This window comes from Mytilus edulis, chromosome 5 (assembly GCF_963676685.1).
Source record: "Mytilus edulis chromosome 5, xbMytEdul2.2, whole genome shotgun sequence".
NCBI lineage: Eukaryota > Metazoa > Mollusca > Bivalvia > Mytilida > Mytilidae > Mytilus > Mytilus edulis.
The window spans coordinates 11,920,625-11,945,919 of NC_092348.1; the positions used below are offsets into that span (position 1 = coordinate 11,920,625).

The 25,295-nt window shown below is 31.5% G+C and overlaps 1 protein-coding gene across 2 annotated transcripts in view; it reads right to left on the bottom strand.

Moving 5' to 3' along the window:
• LOC139522980 (uncharacterized) overlaps positions 1-25,295 on the bottom strand; it is a 110,681-nt gene that overhangs the window by 13,737 nt on the left and 71,649 nt on the right. The window contains exon 1 of one of the 2 annotated variants that reach the window (XM_071316674.1): positions 22,980-23,941. The exons of the other annotated variant lie outside the window; for it this stretch is intronic. Within the exon in view, the coding sequence (XP_071172775.1) occupies positions 22,980-23,462 (483 nt within the window). The 5' untranslated portion in view covers positions 23,463-23,941. Of the gene's footprint in view, positions 1-22,979; positions 23,942-25,295 lie in introns of those variants that run through there. 2 annotated transcript variants of the gene reach the window in all.

Genomic DNA, 25,295 nt, shown 5'->3' on the forward strand with positions numbered 1-25,295 from the left:
TGGTTTGATTACTAGAATCTAAGCCACCATACGGCAATGGTTTGATTACTAGAATCTAAGCCACCATACGGCAATGGTTTGATTACGTCGGTATGTGGTAAAATTAGAATAACATTGTTTTATGTAAGATAAAACTTTATATCGTTCAACAAAAATAAAATATGAACATACAAAAATCGAGAGCTTGAGAACAAACTGATACTGAACGAACAGTCAAAGTATTCTTAGATTGACTTATATTGAATTAATTTGTCCAATAACCAATAAATGCAGTTGTATCTATGCTGTATTACCACGAAAGTTAGGAGAAGGATTTATCATTCACATTGTTTATCTGTTTGTTAAAAATCAGAAATTCTGTTTGTAGCTACCTACTATAAATGTTTTTTTTTTGTTTTGTTGTTAATACAAATCAGGTTATATGTTTTCTATGTTGAACTCAGTGATCTGTAGTTATACACATCATTGTACTTTTTTTTGAATATTTGTCTTATTTTCCATCCTCCTACATCTTTTTATTTGTATCGTGAATGAGGGATTGTCAGTATTTTGGTATCAGTAAAACTAATCTGTTGTCAATTAATCTAAATAAAAATTGTAATTGATTTTAGCTAATCACTTTGTTTTCAAACGATGAAATGGCAATTGGAAGATTTGATTTATTACCATTGGATTACAAGGAAACGTGATTTGGACAAATAATTCAATTTCAATCTATATGTTTTACAGTTTCCTGAAAATCCTTCTATTCATAGCTTGTTTAAACACTTTAGATATTTTTCTATATTCTTGTGATAATTAAGACTTGTATTCATAAAGATTTTTTTGTAAATAGAGAATAAAAATGATTCTTCAAAGAGCATGTAATTTCTGTACGACAAGAGCTCAGTGACACACCTTTCATGCACGATGAAAGCGATAACATGAGCTTATTTCTCATTACTACATGGTCGCTGGGATTGCTGATGGGATTTCAGTCTTGTATTAAGATAGTATTTCCTGGGGAAAAGATACTATGATTGCCGTATCAACAATTTCACTTCCCAGAACCTACATACTCAGTGAACCGTAATACTTTCATTATAATATTCCGAGAATTGACAAAATGAAAACATAAGTTTGAGGTAAATATTGATACCCATGATATCAAATCACCTACCCTAGGGTGATAGTAAAGCTGAAACATTTTGAGTTATCCATTACCAATTTATATGAACACGTTAACTGAAAGTGTACCTCGTCTAATTCTATTATAGTGTTCCTTTAGGTAATAATTAAATGACTATGTAGTACTTCTATATATAAAGAGTTAGATAAATTGGTTTCCTCACCTTTCATCGGTCTATAACATTACTAAAGCGACCATGGACATATATAAGAACAAAAATGTATTAGTACATAACATTTTAATAACTCTTACCATGTAACTGTGAAACTGTGAATGACCGAAAAATGAGGGCCATATTAGGTCAGTAGAAGGCCAAGGTTCATACCACTATCATTGTCAATAAATAAAAAATCTTGTTTGAAAATGCTCGTCCAAAGCAAAGGAAGTTGAGTGTTCGATATCTACCTAGTTCAAATCAAAGACTTTCAAATTGGTATCTGTTGATTTCCCCTTACCACGCTGCATTTAACAGCAAGAGTATATATAACACTTTGTCTAATAGGTATGAAAATGTATCTTAATAGTAGGTCAATGATAGTATTCTTTCAGCTAACTAGTACTTGTACTGTGTGCCTTACATGTAGCACGTTGACAATCCGACACGGCGTAGCAGTCCTCTTTAATGAAGTGTTTGAGAATATTGCAACAACATGTGATCGGCAATAACATGCATTATGATATCTATTGCTGGGCGTTAAGTATCCATATGTCAATCAATTTAAGTCCATCAAATCTACGAAAAGATTATAGAAAATATAAAGTTATAGTCTAAAAGAGGGACGAAAGACATCAGAGGGAGTCAAACTCATAAATCGAAAAATAAACTGACAACGCAATGGCTAAAAAATGAAAAGGACAAACAGACAAACAATAGTACACATTACACAACATAGAAAACTAAAGAATAAACAACACGAACCCCACCAAAAACTAGGGGTGATCTCAGGTGCTCCGGAAGGGTAAGCAGATCCTGCTCCACATGTGGCACCCGTCGTGTGGCTTATGAGATATCAAATCCGGTAAATAGTCTTATTCGGTAGGTCACATTTATGAAAGGGAAGGGGATTGTAGTTACGACGGTAGGAATATATCCGATATCATTTCTGAAACGGTTATTCCATATCGGTCAACAAACTCGGGATGGCGTCCGTAAAATTTACGAGGAGATGATTTTTACTTCACCATTTGGAACTCTAGATTTAACAGCTTTCTTGTGAGCAACAACCCTCTATCAAGAAAATCATGATAGGAAATGCAAGCACGGGAATATCGTATCAATTGGGAGATATATACACCGTATGCAGGTGCTGCTGGAATGTTGCTACTTAGAAATGGAAAGTTCACAATTGGAAAGCTGAAATCATCTCTTTTGTCGTAAAGTTTTGTTTTCAATTGACCCTCATTGTCAATTTCTAGATGTAAGTCAAGATATGAGGCCGACTTTACTGTATCTGTTGTATCCTTTATCTCTAGTTCAATGGGATAGATGCCTTCGACATAGTCACCAAATTTTGAACTATTTAGTGAAAGAACATCATCTATATAGCGGAAAGTAGAGTTAAATAGGATATTGCTAACTTCTTATCTTTCTTCCTAAGAAGTTCCTGTATGAAGTCAGCCTCATAATAATAAAGAAACAAGTCGGCAAGAAGAGGGGCACAATTCGTTCCCATTGGAATGTCAATAGTCTGTTGAAAAACACATCCTCCGAACGTAACAGATATGTTGTCAATTAAGAAATCAAGCATCTTGATAGTGTCAGTTTCAGAGAATTTTTTGTTTGAATCAGAGTGATCCTTTACAAAGTAGGATTCATCCCTTCCCAAGACAAGATACTTGTATCTTCGTTGACCATTTATTTTTATGAAACAAAGTATTCCAACTCTTTCAATTTGTCTTTTAGTTTGGAATTTGGAATACTTGTATAAAGTGTAGAAAAGTCAAATGTTTTAATACCATTACAAGATAAAAGAGTGTTAGATTTTATGTACTCTAAAAGATCTTTGAAATTTTTAAGTATCCACTAAAGTGTCGTGAGGGTATATGTTGAGTTTCCAATTGAATTGTCAATACCTAATTCGTTTACCAAGCAGTTAATGTAATGAGTTTTACACACAAAAACAATGTTGTTTGTGGATTTATCTGCGTGGACAACAACATATTTGTCATGAAGGTAAGATAAGTGTTTTGAAACATTAAGGTATTTGAAGGTTTTAAATCGACACTGATCAGGATGGTCTATCGAAGTGTCAACTTGGGAAATAAATTATATATCATGACCAATTACACTTAAGTATGTGTGGATGTGCAAATCAAAGTGACACTGCAAATGAAACAGACATTTTTTAAAAGATAAAAATGTCGACACAAGGTCTTTGACAAGAGTTATGTTATCATACGTTATGAATGACTAGTGAACAGATCACAACACAGGGTAATGACTAAAAGGTACAGAACACAAACAGTGTATTAACTACGAATGATCGTCTACAAGTCTGAGTCTACAGGAAAAAGCCCTCGGGTGTGGAATACAAGTGGATTTTTTTCATTAACATGAAACCTCGCAATGTTATTCACTTAGTATTTTATCAATTTTTGGTCGTTTCACCTTTTAAACGTGGTGATTGTACTATTGACCTGATATTTTTTTTTATCACTTCCTATAACAACAATTATTTCGTTATTTAATTGGTCTACTTATGTTTCAAATGTGAAACGTTTGTTTTCAGACTGTGGTTTTATCTTAGCTAGTTATATTCTCCAATATTATATATAAATGGACAAGACTCGTTTGGTGTCATTGGCATTGTGTTTAGCCTTAGAACTAGATAAATAGAGCTCACAGTACACATATTTTTAACGAATTTTTTTAATATCAAGGGGTACATGTATGTTCCACCTTACAGAGCAAACAATTTCATTTTTTTCTGGATTGTATCATGACCAAATGTAACGTGTCATGCATGCAGCTTTACTTGCATCACGACTACTGCCATTTATGAAGAAGATAATACCTAGCATCCCGGATCACCAGAGTTCGTGTTGCTCGTTTTTTTAACATGACTTTTTTACAATTTGCTTAGTTGTTCGCTCTTTTGTTTTCTGTGTACATGGAGGGGCGTTTTCATAATTTTAGTTTTTCTTTTTTGGTAGTGCTACTACCTGATTTTCGTCGACTTATCCACTGTTAGATTGAAGTCTTGATGTCATACATGATGATTGCGTTCGTTACTACTTTATAGATTTTGTATAAACTATGTTTCGAAGTAAACCTTAATTTATTTTCACGGTTTAAAGTATTCCATCGTGCTTAATAAACCTACATACATCAGAAGGAGAAAAAAGTAATTTGCATGCCTCATTTCTCATTAATTAACTAGCACAAAGAGAATTAAAATGAAAAAGCCTGTTATATTAAATCACCGTTAAATATAAACTAAGAAGTTCAAAGACAAGTATTCAAATGTATTCCTTATTCTTCCGATTCTACCATATTACAACTGTATTCAAAGTAACAAAATTAATAGATGCTGCTTTAAAATCACTTCATCATGAATTCATAATTCTTGAGAATCGTGCGAAATTTACAATTCTCTAAATTCAGTAATATATCATCTCATACTAGACACGACTATTCTTTTGGAACAGTATGTATGGATTTTATTACAAGTATCACATAATTAAGTACTCCATGAATTCTGAATTACTAAGAACTGGAAAATGTTGTTGTCTTTATTCATTGATTATTGTTTCAAATCATTTGCTTTTTTTAAAGTGTTTTTTTTTCTAAAATCTTATACTATAACTAAAATACTTTAAAAATGAAAACGATACGAATACACATACTGTGGATTCGTTATTATTCTTCGGATATCAATTTTCGTGGAGTTCGTGGGTATAGATGAACTACGAAATTAAATGTTAAACGAATGTCAAATTTTCTAAAGGCTTGTATTAAGACTTCATCAAAACCACGAAATTAAATGTCCACGAACATGCAAGTTTTTCTTCATCCACGAAAATTGGTGCCTACGAAAATAAATGAATCCACAGTGACTACAGTTCATCTCTCTCATTTTACGGAATTGTGCAGATCACGAGAATATGCAGAGCATGTTGGTTCTCTCTTTACAATCCGTGATTAAGAAATAAAAATTCTTTTCGAAAAAAGAAAACTAACTATTAAAATGGAGTTGAGTTTTTTTTTTAAGAATAACGTAGAATACACAGTGCACGTACAAGTGTATTATCATGTCTTTCATTTGAATATACGTGACGTATTTGCTACTGGACGTTAATAAAGCAACATTTACATGTTGTCAGAGTACATTTAAGTGCGTCATAAAAATCGTACGAATTATTAAGTACGTCAATTAGAAGGACATTACATGGTATGTTTTTGAAACTGTAAGTGGTTTCTTCCTCTCGTCAAAAGGGATCAGTAAATAATACATTTAACTCGAGAATCAATGTATCAAAAAGTGCTTAGGCTGCTGTTGGTTATGGTCAAATTGTCATAAATAGGTCTCACACATTTAATGAATGGCAATTATCTATTTTGAATTTATTGAACCATAAAACTAATTTTTGACTCTTCACATTGAATAATCCGCGAAGCGGATTATGTAAAATGTGAAGAGTCAAAAATTAGTTTTATGGTTCAATAAAATCAAAATAAATTATTGCCATTCATTATAAATAAATTTCTATCAAAATTAAGGCTTAAAGAACTTTTTATATTATTTATATTAACAATAACAACGTACACACATGTTGGCGTATGAATACACAACGTCAGAGTGGGCGTGTCGCCATCAAAATTGACAACATTGAAAATAAAACTAATAATTTTAACCAATCAGAAAACAGTAAATACACCAAATTTATTTATTTGTATATATACACACATTTGTAAGATCGCCGTTCGCATGAACCGAATTAAGTTGAATATGGTTGTGTTGAATATACCTGTTCACATTACTCACATATAACTTTTGTCTTGAGGTTCATATGCTTTATAACGTGACGGTACCCACATTGCACCGAGTACCCAAATTGCACCTATTTAGCAAAACTAGCAGCGAAAATCTTACAAGATTTCCTAGAGACTAAACAAGTTGTATTTTTATGATTTGATAATAAGCACATCTTTCAACATAGGTAAAACTATTTAGATATGCACAAAACGTTCACAGTATTTATCAACAGATGAAGTATTTACTGAAAAAGCAAACTGTACTGAAACGTCGCCATGCGACGTCATCAAAACGTCATCTTTTTAAAATGAGCAAATACAATATGTTACAAGTATCCATTTAAAAAATAATGTTGCAAGTATGCATGTTTGATTTAAAAAAATCTTGCAAACTATCAATCTAATTAAAATATTGATCTCTGATCAGAGTCAATAATTGGTAAACTATCAATCAATATACAACAAAGACACCTAAAACTTGAAATTTAAAGATTAAACTATTAGTTTAAAAAATCAGAGTGTCAAATGTATATAATCAATGGCAGATTATATTAAAATTACAGAAGCATGAATAGTGCCGATGATGTTAATAATGCGGTAAGGGAGATAACCCGTATTTTATATGACAGTGCTTTTGCTGTTTTGGTAAAACTGTACAGAAACGTAGCGCAACATACATGAAACGTCATGAGAACGATTGGTTTAACCAAAATTATGCTTCTGCGAGACTAAACTTTAACTCTGCCAGAAAATTTTACCAACGTCATCCAACTGATGCTAATCGCCAGCATTTTATTTTAGCCCGAAACAGATACAATCGAAGAAAACGGTTGGCGGTGACCAACTACAAGCGAGCTAAAGGTCAGGAACTCTGCGAATTTGCCAAATCTAACCCTTGAAAATTTTGGTCGCATTTAAACCAATGAATAAAAGTAAATGTCTTGCTGGCAGTGACTTACTTATTAACCATTTCGAACAATTACTTGGTGGAAACACCCCTGATATATGTAAAAAATTCATAAATCTGATTGAATCAAACTCGTTTTTAAATGACATTGTTAAAGATTCGCCGGACACTGAAATCTCCGAAGATGAAATTCTTCAGTCTATATCTAAACTTAAAACTGGAAAAAGTGCGGGAAGTGACAGTATTATTAATGAAATGTTTATTGCTGGGCCAGACTTGTTTTCTCCGATTTTGAAAATGCTTTTTAATTTCATATTCAATAGGGGAATTTTCCCTGATTGTTTACATCTATTTTGACTAGCAGATTGATAAATTGGGCCGATGACGAAGAAAAGCTTATTGACAATCAGTTCGGATTTCGACCATGCCGGTCAACTGTTGATGTCATATTCATTTTACATGGAATCATATCACACATATTACATCAGAAGTCTAAAGTTTGTTGTGCTTTTGTCGATTTCCGCAAAGCCTTTGATAAGGTAATTCGGAGAATCCTCTGGTACAAGTTATTACAAAGTGGAGCCAGTGGGAAATTTATAAAAATTATTAAAGCAGTATATGAAACCGTGCGTCTACGAATTTAAACGAAAGACGGCTTATCTGATGCGTTTGTAAATTTTCTCCTCTCCTGTTCCTATTTTTCATTAACTATATAATCAGTGATATACAAGTGGATAACAATGGTGACATATTCGAACTCAATGGTTACCTCATATATTTGATATTATTTGCTGTCGATACAGTTCTGCTAGCAAAGTCTCCCGATGCACTGCAAATTTTATTAGATAGACTTTAATTCTACTGTAGGAGATGGAATATAACTGTAAATACGGACAAAACAAAAATTGTTGTATTTCGAAATGGTTGGAAGCCCGTAACTGACCATTTTTATTTCGAAGGTCAAGAACTTGAAATCGTCTAAATATATATATACCTTAATATACTGTTACATTTCAATGGTAAATTTGTTCAAGCTCAAAAAAGAATGGCACAACAAGGAGCTAGAGCTCTATCATCTTTAATCAACTCGATGAAAATAGTATTCATTGGTCCAAGTCAACAGTGTTTTTTATTCAATAGTATGGTTGGATCCGTTCTGAACTATGCGTCCGAAGTGTGGGGATTTCATCGGGCCAACGAAGTAGAATATGTTCATAATCGTTTTTGTCGATATATACTTAACTTGGGTAAAAATGTTCCAATTTTGTTTCTATGTGGTGAACTCGGACACTTCCCGAAGAAATATAGAATTGTTAAACATTTGTTGTATTTAATTAATTTAATTAAGGACCAACCAAATATTGTGTATGATGTATATACAATTTTATGTATTGATGCTTCTAATGGCAAAACAAATTGGGCATCCAATGTAAGAGACCTTTTGTTAAGTTTAGGTTTGAATTACTATATATGGATTAACCAAAATCACATAAATATGTCATTTGACCTTATTAAATCACGTATCAACGATTAATATTATCAAAGCTGGTATGCTAGTATTAATGCTTGTGAAAAACTGTCTATCTATAAATGTTTCAAACTAGATTTTTGTATGGAGAATTATTTACAATATGATTTTAATACCAATATACTTACAAAACTATGTAGTGGAAGCTTGAAATTATATTTAGAAACAAGTCGCTATGTCAATATTCATAAAGACAATTGTTTTTGTAGATGTTGTAAAATGTATAATATTGAAGATCAATATCATTTTGTGTTGATCTGTCCTGCATATAGAACACTTAGATGTAATTTTTTGCCAAAGTATTACTGTTCATGGCCAAAATACACGAAAGCTATTTTTTCTGTTACAAGCTTGGTCAAAAAGCTTAACTAAAAAACTATGTAATTACATGTATCTTAAAGCTGCATGGAAACTACGAACGCAAATTATCAGTTACTATGTTACTATGTTACTATGTTATTATAAGTTATTTTTGCATTATTTGATTTATCTAATTGTTCTCCGTATTCTTTCATACTTGTCATATATGTATATACCTTGTATTATGCTAAAGCAATGTTGTTGCTAATGCAATAAAGATTAAAAAAAAATTAGATATGACCAATTGTGTTTTGGTTTTTTTATTTGTTTTATAAGCAATTTTCTCAAAAAGTATGTTTAAATGGTTCCATAATAATAAGATTCTGAATTTAAGTTTAATCTATATACCCCATATCGAATAATTGTGATTTCATATTGAACTTTGAAGGAAACAGATCCAGATGTCTTTAAGAAAACATCTATCGTCGAACATATAAACATCACAGCTTCCTTACTTGACATTTCTGTCACAGCGAACTTCTGCAGTTTCTGCGTTATCTTTCAAAACTACATTGTACATGGACACTGAATTAGTTGTCACAATATATTTGATAAGAGTTTGCAAGAACACAATATTGTTTATGAATTACATTCTTGGAAAAATCTAATTGATTGAATCAATCTTTCATGTAATTTGAATTGATTTTTCACGTCTTAACTACCACAACGTTACAATCTCAGGATGAACTATTAATATCAAACTGCTGTTACCATAAAATGTAGAAAAAAAGATGATTAACAATTATAATAGATTCATCGATTATAAAATTACAGACGATTTAACAGTTATTTCAAAACATGAGAGGTCAACGAACAAGATTCGCGAAGAAAGGATATTAACGCACAGCAATATGGTTGTGTTTTGAAGAAGTTCATTCATTAAATATTGTATTAAAAAGTCATTCAACGCAATGTAGATGTCATATATTCATATCTCAGAACTTTTGATGAAAAACTTCGTGCGAATTAGGAATTAGTTAAGTTGATTGATTTTGTGTATGGATAATCGAGGATTCAATCAGCCATGTATACCATAATTATTCAGGGTGTTGTATACAGCTTTACGTTATCCATTTGCTTTGAATATTCGTCCGATTGTTTTGATTGTCTTTCTTTCACGTTCGAGTTCTTTTTATCTGCAGCGCATAAACGAAATTCAATTTCGAATGAACAACAAAATTGTAAGAATATTATATCGGCTATCAAAAACCGAGAGACATCAAAGACCTAAGGTTGAGACATATCTATGTTGACGGTAATTGAAGTTTAATAAGATAAGTAACACATATGAAGTGATTGCTTTTAAGATCTGTAATACCACTGTTAAAGGATAAAACTTCACTCAATTATCAATACACTATTGTACTTTTATTTTGATATTAAGCTTTATAAGTACGATTAGCTTGTATACAACAGAATTTTCCATAAAAAGCACATAAAGTCAAGACGTTTAGAATAAAGATAAAATAACAGTCTGTTATTCCCTGAACCTCTAATGAAATCAATCTAAAGGTAATCAAATGAGACAAATTATTCGCTCCTTACCACCAACCACTAATTCCAAAAACGCCATAAAAAGTAATTAAACCCAAATTTAATCAACCACTATCGACTAGACAATATTTCTATGGTAACCTGATAAGACTTAACACAACAAAGCGTTTTTGTAATTATCTGAAAATCTGTGTCCTATTGAAATATCCAATTGAGCCGATTTCATGATATTGAGGCTTTATGTGGTATGCTTATCTCCATCTAATGACAAACTTGTTAACCTTTGCAATGCAATCAAAGACGTAACGCTAGCTTACAGATTGTTTCCTGAAGCCTAAATACACATTTAAAATTCTCAAGGCAAACCGTGTTTGAAATCCAAGTATGTTTGTCATGTTATAGAACTCGATATTAATCCCCGAGAGTACTTCACCGATTAATTTACAGCATTAGTATCATAACGTCTTTGATCAAATAGTCTGATCATAGGCAAACCAAAGATTTCAAGGCTAATTTTCTAAATTGTTTTCTTTATTAATAGTATTATCTTACAATGGATCGAATGTGAACAGCATTTTTCATCTTATTCATGAGATTAAAAGCATGTTATGAGTTTAGTATGACGTCCATTATCACTGTACTATTATGCATATTTTAGGGGCCAGCTGAAGGACACCTACGGGTGCGGGAATTCTCGCTACATTGAAGACCCATTGGTTGCCTTCGGCTGTTGTTTGCTCTATGGTCGGGTGGTTGTCGCTTTGACATATTCACCATTTCCTTTCTCAATTTTATGAATATCTGTAGATTTGTGTTAAATAAAAAGTTTAGCAATAAGCTAAGAATAAGAATATTACCTTGCGGTCATAAAAAAAAATTGAGAATGACAATCACCTGAACATCCTTAAACAATGAGCAAACCTCAAACCGCGTAGCAAGTCTTAAGAGGCACAATAAGTGATAAATGTTAAACCATTCAAAAGGAAAACTATCGATCAGATTTATGTAGGAAACAATAGCGGAAAACAGTTACGAAATGCAGCAACAAACGACAACCCCTGAATTATAGGCTCCTGGCTTGGGACATGCACATTCAGAATGTTTATTGATAATTTAGACGCTATAAAAAGCTGCATGTATAACAAATATGTGCTGCTTCTTATTTGTTGATTCGTTACATTTGATTGATGAATAATTTTACCGTTTAAGATCGAATTAAGATATCTATAAACCTGCAAATAATTCTGTTTGTATCTGTTATTTACAGATGAAGATTTAATCAAGAGATGCGTATTTTAAAGTAATATATTTTTTATCTAGTGCTGTATCTTTATGTTCAGGATTTATTCAGCATTTTTTTCTTCAATAATCAGACTTGATGATATAATAATTAATTTTAAGGGACTCCATGCTTGAGATAGATTTTAAGGGACTCCATGCTTGAGATAGATTTTAAGGGACTCCATGCTTGAGATAGATTTTAAGGGACTCCATGCTTGAGATAGATTTTAAGGGACTCCATGCTTGAGATAGATTTTTCAAAATAGCGTCTTGATTTGACTCTAATTCTTTCTTTTTTTTTTGTGTATATCTATATAATCGAAAAGAAAACGAACAGGAATGTCTATACAATAAATTAACACACAAGAGACGATTTGTTTGCTTCTCGATTGTTTATTTTTTTATTGTTTGCTATGTTCATTTAAAGCCAACTTTAATTGGAAGAATCCTACCATCGAATCCACGGTTAACTGTAAGAGTCGGTGGCAACAACGTTGCGCATTTCGCTTCGACGTTTACAAAAAAATCGAAATGTCTATTTTTGCACAGTTAACCTACTTACTAACCATTTTACTAACCTACTTATCTAATTTGTTTTTTATCTAGTTAGTTTAATTTATTTATCAAGAGGTGATTTTTCTTCTCTTTTAAGTAGCCAACTTTATAAAGTATATACGCTAAGTGTTATAGTTAAGACGTTGTACACATATGGAAAATAATATAGCATTTATATTTACTTGATTTATCCTGCAAGCTGTCAAAAACTAATTTTAGCACAGCATGGTTCAAGTGGAACAGAAAAATACTTAGTGAACATTTGTAATAATTCTTTTTATTTGTGAGTTTTTGAAAGCAGAAATGTCGGAAGATTAAATCATAATAAAAGGATCAAATATAACGGAATAAGTACGTGGATAACACAACACAAACTGTTCAAAAATAAAATAGATTAAACAATATTATTATGTTTTTATACGAGTTCATAAACATGTATTTAATACAACCACGAACATTAGAAAAATATAATAATAGAATAACCAAAACAGACTTGTAATATGCTGCGTACATGTACAGCATCAAAATTTTAAGTCATTTCATAAAGAAAAACCACGAATGTGAGACATAGAAAAACACACACTACATCAGTTGAATTTATTTTCAATAAAAGCCTGTTACTAACATCAAGTTTGGGTCAATGCCTTACCCCAGAAGAGAATTTGCTGGATGTAAATGTATAAGTACAATATATTCGTGTGCAAATAAACTTAGCATAGACAAGGCATTGGAGGGAAAGTATTAAATTTTGCCTAAAATTGTGTGGAAAGTTTGCCCCTTAGATCATCATTTGTATTAATTTTAACATTTTTATTTCTTGTTTTACATCCTTCTTTCTAATCATATTAAATCATCAATTAAATTGATAAATTTACTAAAAAAAATTGTTTAGTAATGATTCAAAAGACCATTTAAATGAACGCATAACAATGTTGCGATATATTGAAGGTGCGCTCTTGACCAAATCAAAACCAGCTAGAACACATACAAAAAAAACCTACAAGCACTGTATATCATTTTGGATACTTTCGATCTTTTTCTAAGCTAATACTGGATTAATCTGTGGCATTATATCATGCTACATCGGAAGTGATTGTTCATGGAACCAAGAAAATTCAGTAATGAGATCGAAATCAATTAACTAGAAAATCATTCAGAAGTAAGATTTTATTTTTTCAATCATGAATACTTCAAAATGAGTGACAGAATCATAAAGTAGAAACTATAGTATCAATAGTCATTCTTTTATTATTTTATTTTTAGTTGCGCAATAATGTGCACTGGTATTTGTGTATAAAAACATAAGAAAATGTGTGTATGTTTGCATGTGTGTGATTTTTTTTTAAAGATGATCAGGGGTAAATGTCAATAAAACAGCAATCTAATAACACACATAAACCTTCAAAAACTGGTTTACTATATAACCCCGAATTTTACTTTCAGCCCAGGGGTTAAATTTTAGTATTTTACTAGTCAACATTGCTTCTTATATACATATAACTGTGTTCGTTCTTATGCCAAACAAAGCCTTAATACACAGTAAGGGACAATTTTATAAAAAAATAGTTATTCACTGATGGTTATCAAATGATGTAAATTTTGTATTCTTTATGAAAATAGTATTGGTAATATTGCATATTTGATTATACGCTAAGCATTTTCTGGTAATTAAAAAGTATCAAGAATATACTAAACTTCAAGATCAATTAAAAAAAAACCCTGACAAAATCAAATGTAACCAACCATCAATAACTGCATTATTTATGACCTGGTAGAGGCATTTTCCGAAGAAAGAAATGGTGGGTTATTTCAATCAAAAATCAACAAACTATGTATTGTCTGAATAATTTTACGGGTTTTACTCCTCGTATCTATGATGAGTTTATTTACTCATGTGTTGGATCTAAAATTGTCCATTCTCTTGTACTCATTATCAAATTGAATGCTGGTTTCACCACATCATTAATTCTTATAGTTGCAGATTATCGAGGTGAAAAAGAGACAAAGGATACAATAGGAACATACACAATCATAACTCGAAAATAAATTGACAACTCCATGCCTAAATAAACAAAATGAGAAACAACAGTACACAAAAAAAATTAACCAAATTAAAAAAAGAGCCACACGAATCCCAACAAGAACTGGGTGGATTTCAGATACTCTGGAACAGTAAGTAGGTTCTGTTCCACGAGTGGCACCCTTCACTTAAAGTTATTTGTTCATCCAATCTCACCTATCCTTAAAAAGAATACGTGCCAAAAAGCAAACATATTTAATACAAAACATAATTTAATTTAAAAATTTGCTGACTTCATTACAAATTAACCAAATTCGAGGATTATAAGATTAAAATTCATAATGATTGCTTAATGCACTTGACAAACGAATTTTCATGTTTTATTGTTCTTGTGTGCATATTTATTTTGCAAGACAGAATATACTGAAAAATCCGAGATCAGGTGCAGTATATCCGCATGATTTTGAATATTTTAAAACAATCTATCGTGACTTACCATGATAAGTGTATACTTGTAATACCCTAGCTACTTAAGTTAAAATCAAAACGACATGGTGAATATCTAAATTGGAAAACAATTTTTGCTTGATGTTCAAAATATACAACAAAAACAAGATAGTCTTGTAAAATGTTGCCTGTATATGTATTTTTCATTTAAGTAAGACCACATTTATGACAAGGATATAGGTCAATGTAAATTGTACGTTGTTTTGAAATAACCCCCATCTGCCAAAATTTCGGTTTTTTCTATTTTAAGTATACAGGACACTGAGTGACATATGGCGTCCAATTTGTAAGGGAGGACATAACGTACGTGTGTGACAAAACATCGAAAAAAGGTAATTGTAAGTACTGAACATTATATGTAAGTTATAGTCGCGAAACAGGTAGATGCAGACAAAAAAAGAGAAAGAAGTGATAGAGTAAAACTTTCTTGTATTAACTCATTTAAACAGCTAGATAATGAATAATGTCAATAGATATAAGAAAATGTGGTTTGAGTGCCAATGAAACAACACTATCCAAGTCACAATTTGTAAAAGAAAAACTATTATAGGTCAAAGTACGGTCCTCAACACGGATGTACCAGTATTAATATAAAACTGTAGTACAATAAACATAAACGTATTTAATATTTTATGTCAGATTTGTTTTTATTATTCAGTTATACTTGATGCCAAACATGATATTTAACTCCAAACGTAAATATAAGTCAAATATTCCTTTTTTCTCGCAAACAAACATAGTCAAAACAATAATGTTGAAGGGGAGTCCCCTACTAGTGTGAAGAGATGCTTTATAGGAAGCTCAATAAACAGTAAAAGGGATAAACATATTGATAGGCTTTATAACTTTCAATGTGGGCAATTTGTCAGTGATTTTGCTGTAAGTGAAATCAGCATGAAAACTTATAAAAACAGATTGAATATGACATGTTATAACTCTCTGCCAAATTGTGTTCTGCTTTTTATTAGTTTATGAAATACTATCATTATCTAAGTTTCAAACGTAATGTCATTATCATTCAGCCTAGTAACTGTTCACGTGCTGTTGATATAACACAAACAGTTTCCTTCGTTACAGTCTGTTGTAGGTGAGTTCCAAATCCAGTCATCGTCACGTGTTGTTTTGTTTATGTTTTTGTTTGTATATGGTATTGCATGTCCTATTGTGTATGATAACAATTATTCCCTTTGGATTTTTTTCTAATTTAATTTTCTTCCTTCAAATCATTTTCAATATCTATATTTTAAATAACGTATTATATTTTCTCATATACTTTTGACTAAAGTCTAGGTCGCTTAAATGAAGGTCACGGTGACCTTAATGTTGTTGAACTGAGGCAATTGCTATACAAATTCGTCGATATTGACATACAGGGTCGACTGGATTTTTTTTGTAAAATGTATATTTCCTATAATATATTTCCTATAATATATTTATTATATATCACAGTATTTTGGTTTTCGTGTCGTTTAATATGTATTGTATACCTTAACCTTTCTCTACCTCTACAATTTTGCTAGTAATGAATTATCTAAAACGTAGTTGAATGAATGTTTGTAATGTTTACTTTTATTTTCGTAATCAAATTAGTTACAAAATGTAGTTCATGTGAGTGGAAAACTACATATATTCCCCCCCCCCCCCCATATTTTACGCCACTTTTAAAACGGTATCATTGACCTCATTTTAATGATCAAGATATAAAAGATAGTTAAGCTGGTTTATTTAATTTCATATACTTTCAAAATCTGCCCTTACTATGTTTAGTTATAAGAAATATTGAGGACGAACTGGCGCTATTAACATTTAAATAGATGTTAAGCCGCCCCTTTTTCTGACTGAAGGCTATATTTTAATCATAGTTTTGCAGCAACATATTTTGATTCGAATAATATTCAAATTGGATGAAAAGAATAAAAGGCGCGGCATCTTCTTTTATATTCTGACTAAATAGGTCACCATTTTAAAATTAAAATATCTCTATATCATACACTTTTTTCAACAGCTTTTAAATTATTGCCAATAGGCCAACGCATTATTGCAGATGGACGTCAAGTTGGTTACTTATTCCTTATTCCTTATTCGTTACTTATTCCCTATTCCCTTTTCGTTACCTATTCGTTACTTAGCTCCATATGTTGATTTTTAAACCTAAATTTCGAATTTCAAAGTACACATCTTAAGCTTTGATTCTCTTAATTCAAACGGATTGGAACAAGTTTTGAAAAAAAGTCTCTTGCATGTCAAATGAATTCAGGGATAATATGTAATTCTTCCTTATTCCTGTAGTTTTGATCAGTCTGTTTATTTTGTCCTTAAGCTTTTTCAAGTAGTCTTACAAAAGAACGTTTGAAGTCTCAGACTTGTGGCTTTTTTACAGCTACACATATTACTTGGGCACTTGTCGAATACGAAACACTCTTTGTTTTTGTTTTTTTTTTTATTTTTAGTTTTTGGGTTTCTGCTCCATTTAAAGATAAGTGCCATGTATCTATATCTGTTTTTGTTCGTATTCATTTCTTACAAAATAATTTCAAACTACGGGTAATTGTAACCAAATATAGGAAATATTTTCAAGCTTCATCAGTGTATGTTTATGCCCAAACTACGATATGCCACCTACGATAGTAGAGGGGCATTATGTGTTCTGGTCTGTGCGTCCGTTCGTCCGTCTGTCCTCTGTTCAGCTTGAAGTTAAAGTTTTTGGTCAAGGTAGTTCTTGAAGAAATTGTAATCCAATTAACTTGAAACTTAATACACATGTTTCCTTTGATATGAATTTTCCAATTGAAATGCCTTGAATAAAAAATTTGACCGCAATTTCACCGTCCACTGAATATATAAAATGATAGTGCGAGTGGGGCACTATGGACAAATTCTTGTTTGCTATATTAAATAAAGTCAAGTATTTAAATAACGGATCTACAATTTCTTTCGTTCACTGAGGATATACCTTTTTAAGCAACATGTCACAATGGAGCCATAGACTTGACTTTATTTGAGTTAACTCATATGGTGAAAGCTACATTCTATAAAACATAAAATTTTAGAAAAGAGGATAATCTGAACTTTATACATGCGTGTTAAAGATATTAAATGTCAGATCATACATGCACAGACTGTCGAACATTTATTAACTTGTTGGTAACACATGTTAACAAACAAAACATATATTTTTTTCTCTCACAGAAAGCTAAAAGTATAGTGGCAGTTATTTGTTTCAGTTGCCTTTTTCAGGTCTATTTGTATTTTCCTATTGAAATATTTTAAACATCTTTACATGCATTTTATTTTCAATTGTTGATCTTTTTTTAAGTGTCAGTAGCTCTTTTCTTGGTTTATTAGACTTTCGACGTTCCGCCATGACGTTCAAATATAATTTGGGATGCAGTTCATAAATATATAAGTAAATTTACTGTTAGTTAAGTTAAAGTAAAATTATATTCATTTGACTTTTCTATTTCTTCCTTAACCCTTACCCTTTCATGTATATTGGACCCTTCACTTTACGTTAAAACTACTATTCAGGTTCTGAACTGAACAGAGCATTCACACTCAAATACATGCATTTGAAGAAACATTTGTCTTTCTTTGTTTTTTTTTTGGTATCTGACCTAAAGTCATGCTGGAACATATGGAAATATTAAATGCTTTGGGAAAAGTAATATAGAGACATATTGATGTGATAATAAGTTAAGCACAGAGCGTATTTAACAAGAGGTGAATCAGCATCAAACGGTATACGATTAAAGTCAAGTTTGAGGCACGTCGAATGAGGCCCCTCATGGGGGGTCCTAGTAATCACATAATCACCATTTTTTTGCCAATATAATCACATAATCATTAAATATTTGCTTATCTTTAGTAATCAAATAATCATAAACTAAAAATACAGTCCTAGGTAATCAAATAATCATGAAATATTTGGCTTAATAATCAAATAATCATTAAAAAAACGGCCAAGTAATCACATAATCAAAAACCTCATGAGGGCCCTCTCGAATCACAATGCTGATATTCTGCGTTTTAATTCAATCCTTTTATTTAACCACCATATTCAAAAAATGTTAAATAAGCAAGACTTAACGCAAACAAGTTATCTTAAAACTTGCTTCATCTAGAAGCAGTCAAAGGTTGTAAGGATAAGATTTTAACTACCTAATGCTTCTAATTTTCTCTAACATTTGAAAAACTGAAGTGTAGAAATGTTGACGGTTTCATTAATTCGTATCATAATTATACTGTTATTCAATGATAACGCTTACTATCACTCCTAAAATAATAGCTTGTAAATATAATAAATCAAATATGCATGGCCTTGGACTTGTAGTAATTAAGTGACAAGAATGTGTCCTTAAACACACTAAATGGTTATATACCAATTTTCCGGTTCAAAAAGTTAACACCACATTAAACTATAAAGTACGACATAAGCCTTTTCACAATGTTTTCTTACAGTAAATTACCTTAAGTAGAATCGTCAACGTATAAAATTTTCTTAAACCATAAGGAAATTATGAAATAATTATTTCATTTAATGCGTTCTATTTAAAATATTACAATGGACATATACATGTACATGTGGCCTTATATATCTGTAATATATACAACGAGAGATATTTAAGATAGTCTCTGATAGTAATTGTCATCCTTTTCTGGTCATACTTATGACCACTGTCATTCTCCGGCGCATGTACAACGTATATATATAGCACCTGATGATTGCTATTATAATGTGAATGAAGCCTCTGATATTTGTATTAGATATGAGACGGCTTCATCTGATTTACATAGAAGTAATAAACACATATTTTATCTTTCGCTTGTTTTAAAAACAGCAATTAGTTTTGAATACGCAGGAAAAGTGTCATTGTCTCAAAATCTTCAGATGCAGCAACACTGTCAGAAGCTGTTACGGATCTATATGGAGTGACATATTATATTGTTTTCTGTCATTCTTGAAATTGATTCCTCATCACAACTATTGTTTGGCAATATGGATAGCTGTTCTTTCTTAGATCATTCAAGACACAATTTGTAAAAAAAACATTAAAGGTAAAAGTACGGTCTTTAACACAGCAGAGGTTTGGCTCACACCGAACAGCAAGCTATAAAGGGCCCCTAAAAATTACTACTAAAACCATTAAAACGGGAAAACCAACGGTCTTATCTATATAAATAACGGGAAACCAACGGTCTAATGTATATAATTAACGAGAAAAGAGATATACTTATTAACAACACCAACAAACGACAGCTACTGAATATCAGATTCCTGACTTAGGACAGGTGCAAATAAATGCAGCGTTTGTCTTTTTATAGTTTAATTGCAAAAACCTGAAATTTTAGATGATAATTGATAATACTTCTATGTAAGTATTATTTACACCTTATTAGCCATATTGCTTTTGAATCAAATATTTATGTATTTTAATAACTTATTTGAAAGGCAAACAAATGTCTGATTCGGTATCTTAAGTATACATAAATGTGCATGTCTTTGAAACTATAACTTGCAATTGATCTTTTTAACTTTAATAATAATCAAAGCTCAGAAGTAAGCTTCATTATTTTACTTTTACTGTTTGGCTAATAAGAGGAAGCAAGGATATATACACCGGAAGCACGTGTCGTCAAGGAAATACTATAGGAAATAATCAATACATCAAAGGAAATGTTCTTTTATTTCCATTCTTGATCTTGACAGTTGATGGACGTCATCAAAATGAACTTTTCAGTTCATATCTTAGAACACGACCAAGACACGTCTCAGGGACAAATGGGGTGATTGCCACAGGGACATGTACGCTACCTGACTTCAGCACAGATACATAAAAAATTATATAAAATATTTCCAACACAAGTTTTTTAAGCGGTCTTCAAACCTATCGTTGACTTTGCGATGACTCCTTACCTCAAATTCTAGACCCGCCCCTACAATCGCCGTTGTCGCAGAGTGATCATACCTAAAGTCAATATCAATAACAGACTCTCTTTATTTAAGAAAACATAAACACTTGGTAAATTCGTTAATTGATTGTCTGCTGTTCAATAGCGAATCTGATTTTCTTTGCGGACATTTTAAGCGAACTGCATCACTATCCGCATTGTATGTCTGTTTTGGAGACCCCATGTTGTAGCATAACAAAGTTTTTGACATTTTATCGAAATTCATGGGACTGTAGAATTGGGAGAATTCAGGTTTCGATTGGGATCACTGAATTCCATGTTTTTTTCTAAATAATTATACCGATGTTTTTCGTAAGAAACTAATTTGATTTACTCTAAAAACCCGGTAAGAAAAAGCAATAAACAGCATGCGACCGCTTCGTTCAGTATGAAACTAGTTCGCTTTTAATTAAGTTTTACAATTATGCAATTTATAGTTTTCTGTTCTTTGTAAATAACACTTGTGTAAGCTCTGTTAGAAATACTACTTCATTATATGCAACAACAAAAAAATCGTTTAAATTATTTATGAAGTGCACATATATACAGCACTGTACTAGTGATACTATTGTATTAAAGCCATTTGTTGCTCGTATATATCAACAAGACAATTATCACTTGATTCATTATTTGTAAGTCATTACTATATATCAGATATACATATTTGACATTTATACTGGGTCGCTGCCACCGTTGGACTGATTGTAATCCCCGAGGGTATCGTCAGGTCAGTAGTCAGTGCTTCAGTACCGACAAGGTTGTTAACACATTTTTCTGAAATATCCCGTTGACAAATAAAAAAATTGGTAGAAAATTAAGGTTACTACGCCCTCAGACAAAGTTGGCTTAAATGAATTTGACTACTCTTTTAGGTCCCGTTTGGTCATGTAACTGCCACTGTATTTATACATTCATGGCTCCAAAAGTTAAGGTTTGAGCGTTTCTGATGACATTAAATTCAGAAAAGCGTTTAGGGCATATTAAGTTTATAAAGCATACTTGTATTTACTAAAAGTTTCATTCTATTAGTATTCATTGATTAATTGTTTGTTTGCCAAACGTCCAGTGACACATATTTCATGCATTTTCGAAACGAGAGGAAATGAACAAAACATTTTTATAAGCTGTTTTTCTAAATTAGGTACACCAGAATTTGTACTAAAACTTAGAAAGAAGCTTTGTAAGGTAGGGACAGAAACTAATTTTGCAAAGCCCCCCCCCCCCGCCCCCCCCCCCCCCCCGCCCCATAAACCTCCAAGAGCTGGTGCAAAATCTTTCAACGTGAACAGATCGTTGACTTCTCCTAGATAATAGTTACAGATTTTAACGTCCGAATTCTAACCAGATGTTGCTGTGTATTTGTACATCGTGCATACACAGTCTTTCAGTTCTTTCAATATGGGGTTACTTTATAATAGGAGACGTCCCGGTGACCATAGTTTTATTTTCAGTCCAACAATCCCATGGGGGACTCAGGGTATAGTTAATTTCAAGAGGAAATGAACGGGCCCACAAAGTGCTTGTTGGTAATATCATTGTTTCTCTAAATAAAGTTTTAAAAAGATTGAATCAAAATGAAGTGAAGATTAATTGTTATACTTTAACTTTCCTTTATCATGACCACCATTTCTAAGGGTTGTATTACGTCTGTAATTTATTTACATTCATGTTGAAAAATCTCATTATATGCAGATTAAGTGATACATATTGAATTCTCATTAAAAGTTGTTATGCATTATACATTCCTCGGTAACCAATAAATAATTCTGACTGGATGCAACAGTTTATATTTACATGTTATAAAATGTATGAGTTTAACATCCGCACATTTAAATCGGAAGTTTCCGGACTTTCTGTTCCGTTTTCACTATGAACCAATTTAAAATGTCATGTAAATGAATTGTTTACATACGTATATCTTTACATTTCTCATTAACTTACACGAGGAAATACGTTTATGGATGACATAAAACAAATACATTCACTATGTATTGAAAAAAATTGTATACATTTTGACCAAGACAGCGACAAAACTTAGCACATTTTGTTTCGATGCAAGTCTGAATTGTCACAATCTTCAAAGCTGAACCTTAATCATTCTGACCTATCTTAAATTATTGAATGCCAGTTTCCAGTTTTCAATTATAGAAATGATACCCGATTTCAGCATTTAAGTCAAATCACAACATACATTGTATAGTTTATTTCTTCAACGTAATACAATAAAGTACTTACCCGTGTTTTAAAATGAATGTCGCATGCTGTTTTATTTGATGATAGTTTTAATTTCTCTAAAATGTATTGCATATATACACCTGCGTTTGTCTGGAAATAGTCCCCTTTCCAACAACCTTCAATATTATCAAAATCTACTCCAAGACTTTTCAAGAATTGAATACTCTGATCATCAAAACTTATTTGATACGAAGTGTAGATAAGTTCGTTGCGTTCCTTTTCTTCAAAAATCGTAATTTTTGAAACTTTTGTTGATCTTAGTGCGATAATGGCAGACGTTAACCCTATTGGTCCTGCGCCAACAACCACAACTTTAATTTTGGTGAATGATTTTCGGTACCGGTCATAAATTGCCTTTGATCCAGCAAATGCAGCTAATATAGCTATTGTAATGAATAAGCTAACTTGTGTTTCGAATTCATCCATTTCAAAGAAATATTCACTAAATAATAAATTGTCGTTACTCAATCCGAACCTTTGCATGATTTTGCTTTGATTGGTTTTTCAGACGTTGCATATCTTATTTCACATTAATAGACAGTTTTATAACACCGTATAAATAACAAACAAAATATACCTGTCGGTGAAGATCAATATACTTTTTATACGATCAGATCAATTCTCAAATCAGAACTACATACTTTCCTCTTCCATGTATGCTAAAAATAACACATGTATGTAGATTAATTCTTGTTGTCATTTTTACCTTCCTATAAAAATAATCCACTTAACTAAGTTTGTGCGAATGTCTCTATTTTAAACCGGTACGTCGCTACAGGGAAACCACTGCGACAGATCGTTGAATTGTGGTCATTAAGCTTCCTTGCTTCTGATGATCACTAGTGACGTTATAGAACACTGCGATATTTATTCAATTTTTCTTTGATCGTTATTATATATACGATCGTTTACCCCTATCACTGTAATTGTGTCGTATGTTAACGTACTGATATTATTAAAATGTACAGAAGGCGTGAAGCGGATTACATCTCATTAGAAAAAGATTAAAGACAGGGCTAAGCAACCACGTTTTCAATATTTATAATTAATTTTATATTAACCAAATGCAAAACGTTAATTGAATAGTGATTTATCATTTTATTGTCATATCTCTTTCGGGTTAAAAGAAAAAATAACAATTTGCTTATCAAAATCTACTATACCATTGTACTTAAATGTAAAATACCTATTAAGAATCGGTTCAGCGTAAATAAAAAATCACCTATACATTAAATTGTTATTGATTATTCTATTCTTGTTCTATGATATCGTATATCAATGCACGTAAAAGGGAATACAGTATAGTTTACTATCATGTAGTACCAAATTTTACCCGTAAATTATCAGTCAAGGAAAGAATGTATTTAAAGCGGAGAATTAGGTTATTAATGAACAAATATTGCAGTTTGTATCATTTCTTTGGCTTTTATTCATGACGCGTTGAACCGTATTGCACCGAATGAAAAAACAAATGACAGAATAACTTGGCGGAATGTGAGCTTTTGGTGTTTTAATGAACTAAAACAGGATTTTTTCCAAGATTGTAATTTTTCACCCGTTAATATAACGAATTGTTCATTATATGAAAAAAAAATTTAAGATCAAATTATATGCTTATTTGCATGAAAAAAAAAACAGTAATAAAATGTGTGCCGTACAGTTTACCAGAGGTACCTCTATTGATGTCGGGTATATATTTGTTTTAGCCAACTTAAGCAGGTCTGTACGGAAGCGTATTAGCGCCTCGGTCTGCCTATTCTCGTTTGATTTTATTTCATTTGCAGTACATCTTTGAGATATTTGAGTCTAAGAAATGAATCCCACACTGTTTCAATATGTATTTCACCTACATATACGATAACTGAGAGATATATTTGTTTAATAGTATTCTACCTACTTGTATATTCCTGTCAATGTGTTATTAATAACCTATATGACGTTTTATCTTCAGATTTAATACCACAGAATTTTTATATTAAGAATAATAAACGTATACGGTGAATTTAGATATATATATTTATTAGTTCGTTCATTTAAAAATAATGTATAAAATTGGCTTTAAGTTTTGTTTTATGATGTTCGAATTAAATCATTCTTTCTGTAGTAGAAGAATGACGAACAATACGAAAAGGACATTCAAAGTCATAAATAGAGAAAACAGCGACAACGACATATATAGCAAAAATAAAAACCAACACAAACGAATAACAGTATACAAAATTCAACATAGAAAAGTAAAAGATGGCGGACAGAAATACTAGAATGAAATAAAAAGTTTCAATCAGATTTGGACTTCTAAAGTTATACATATCTTCA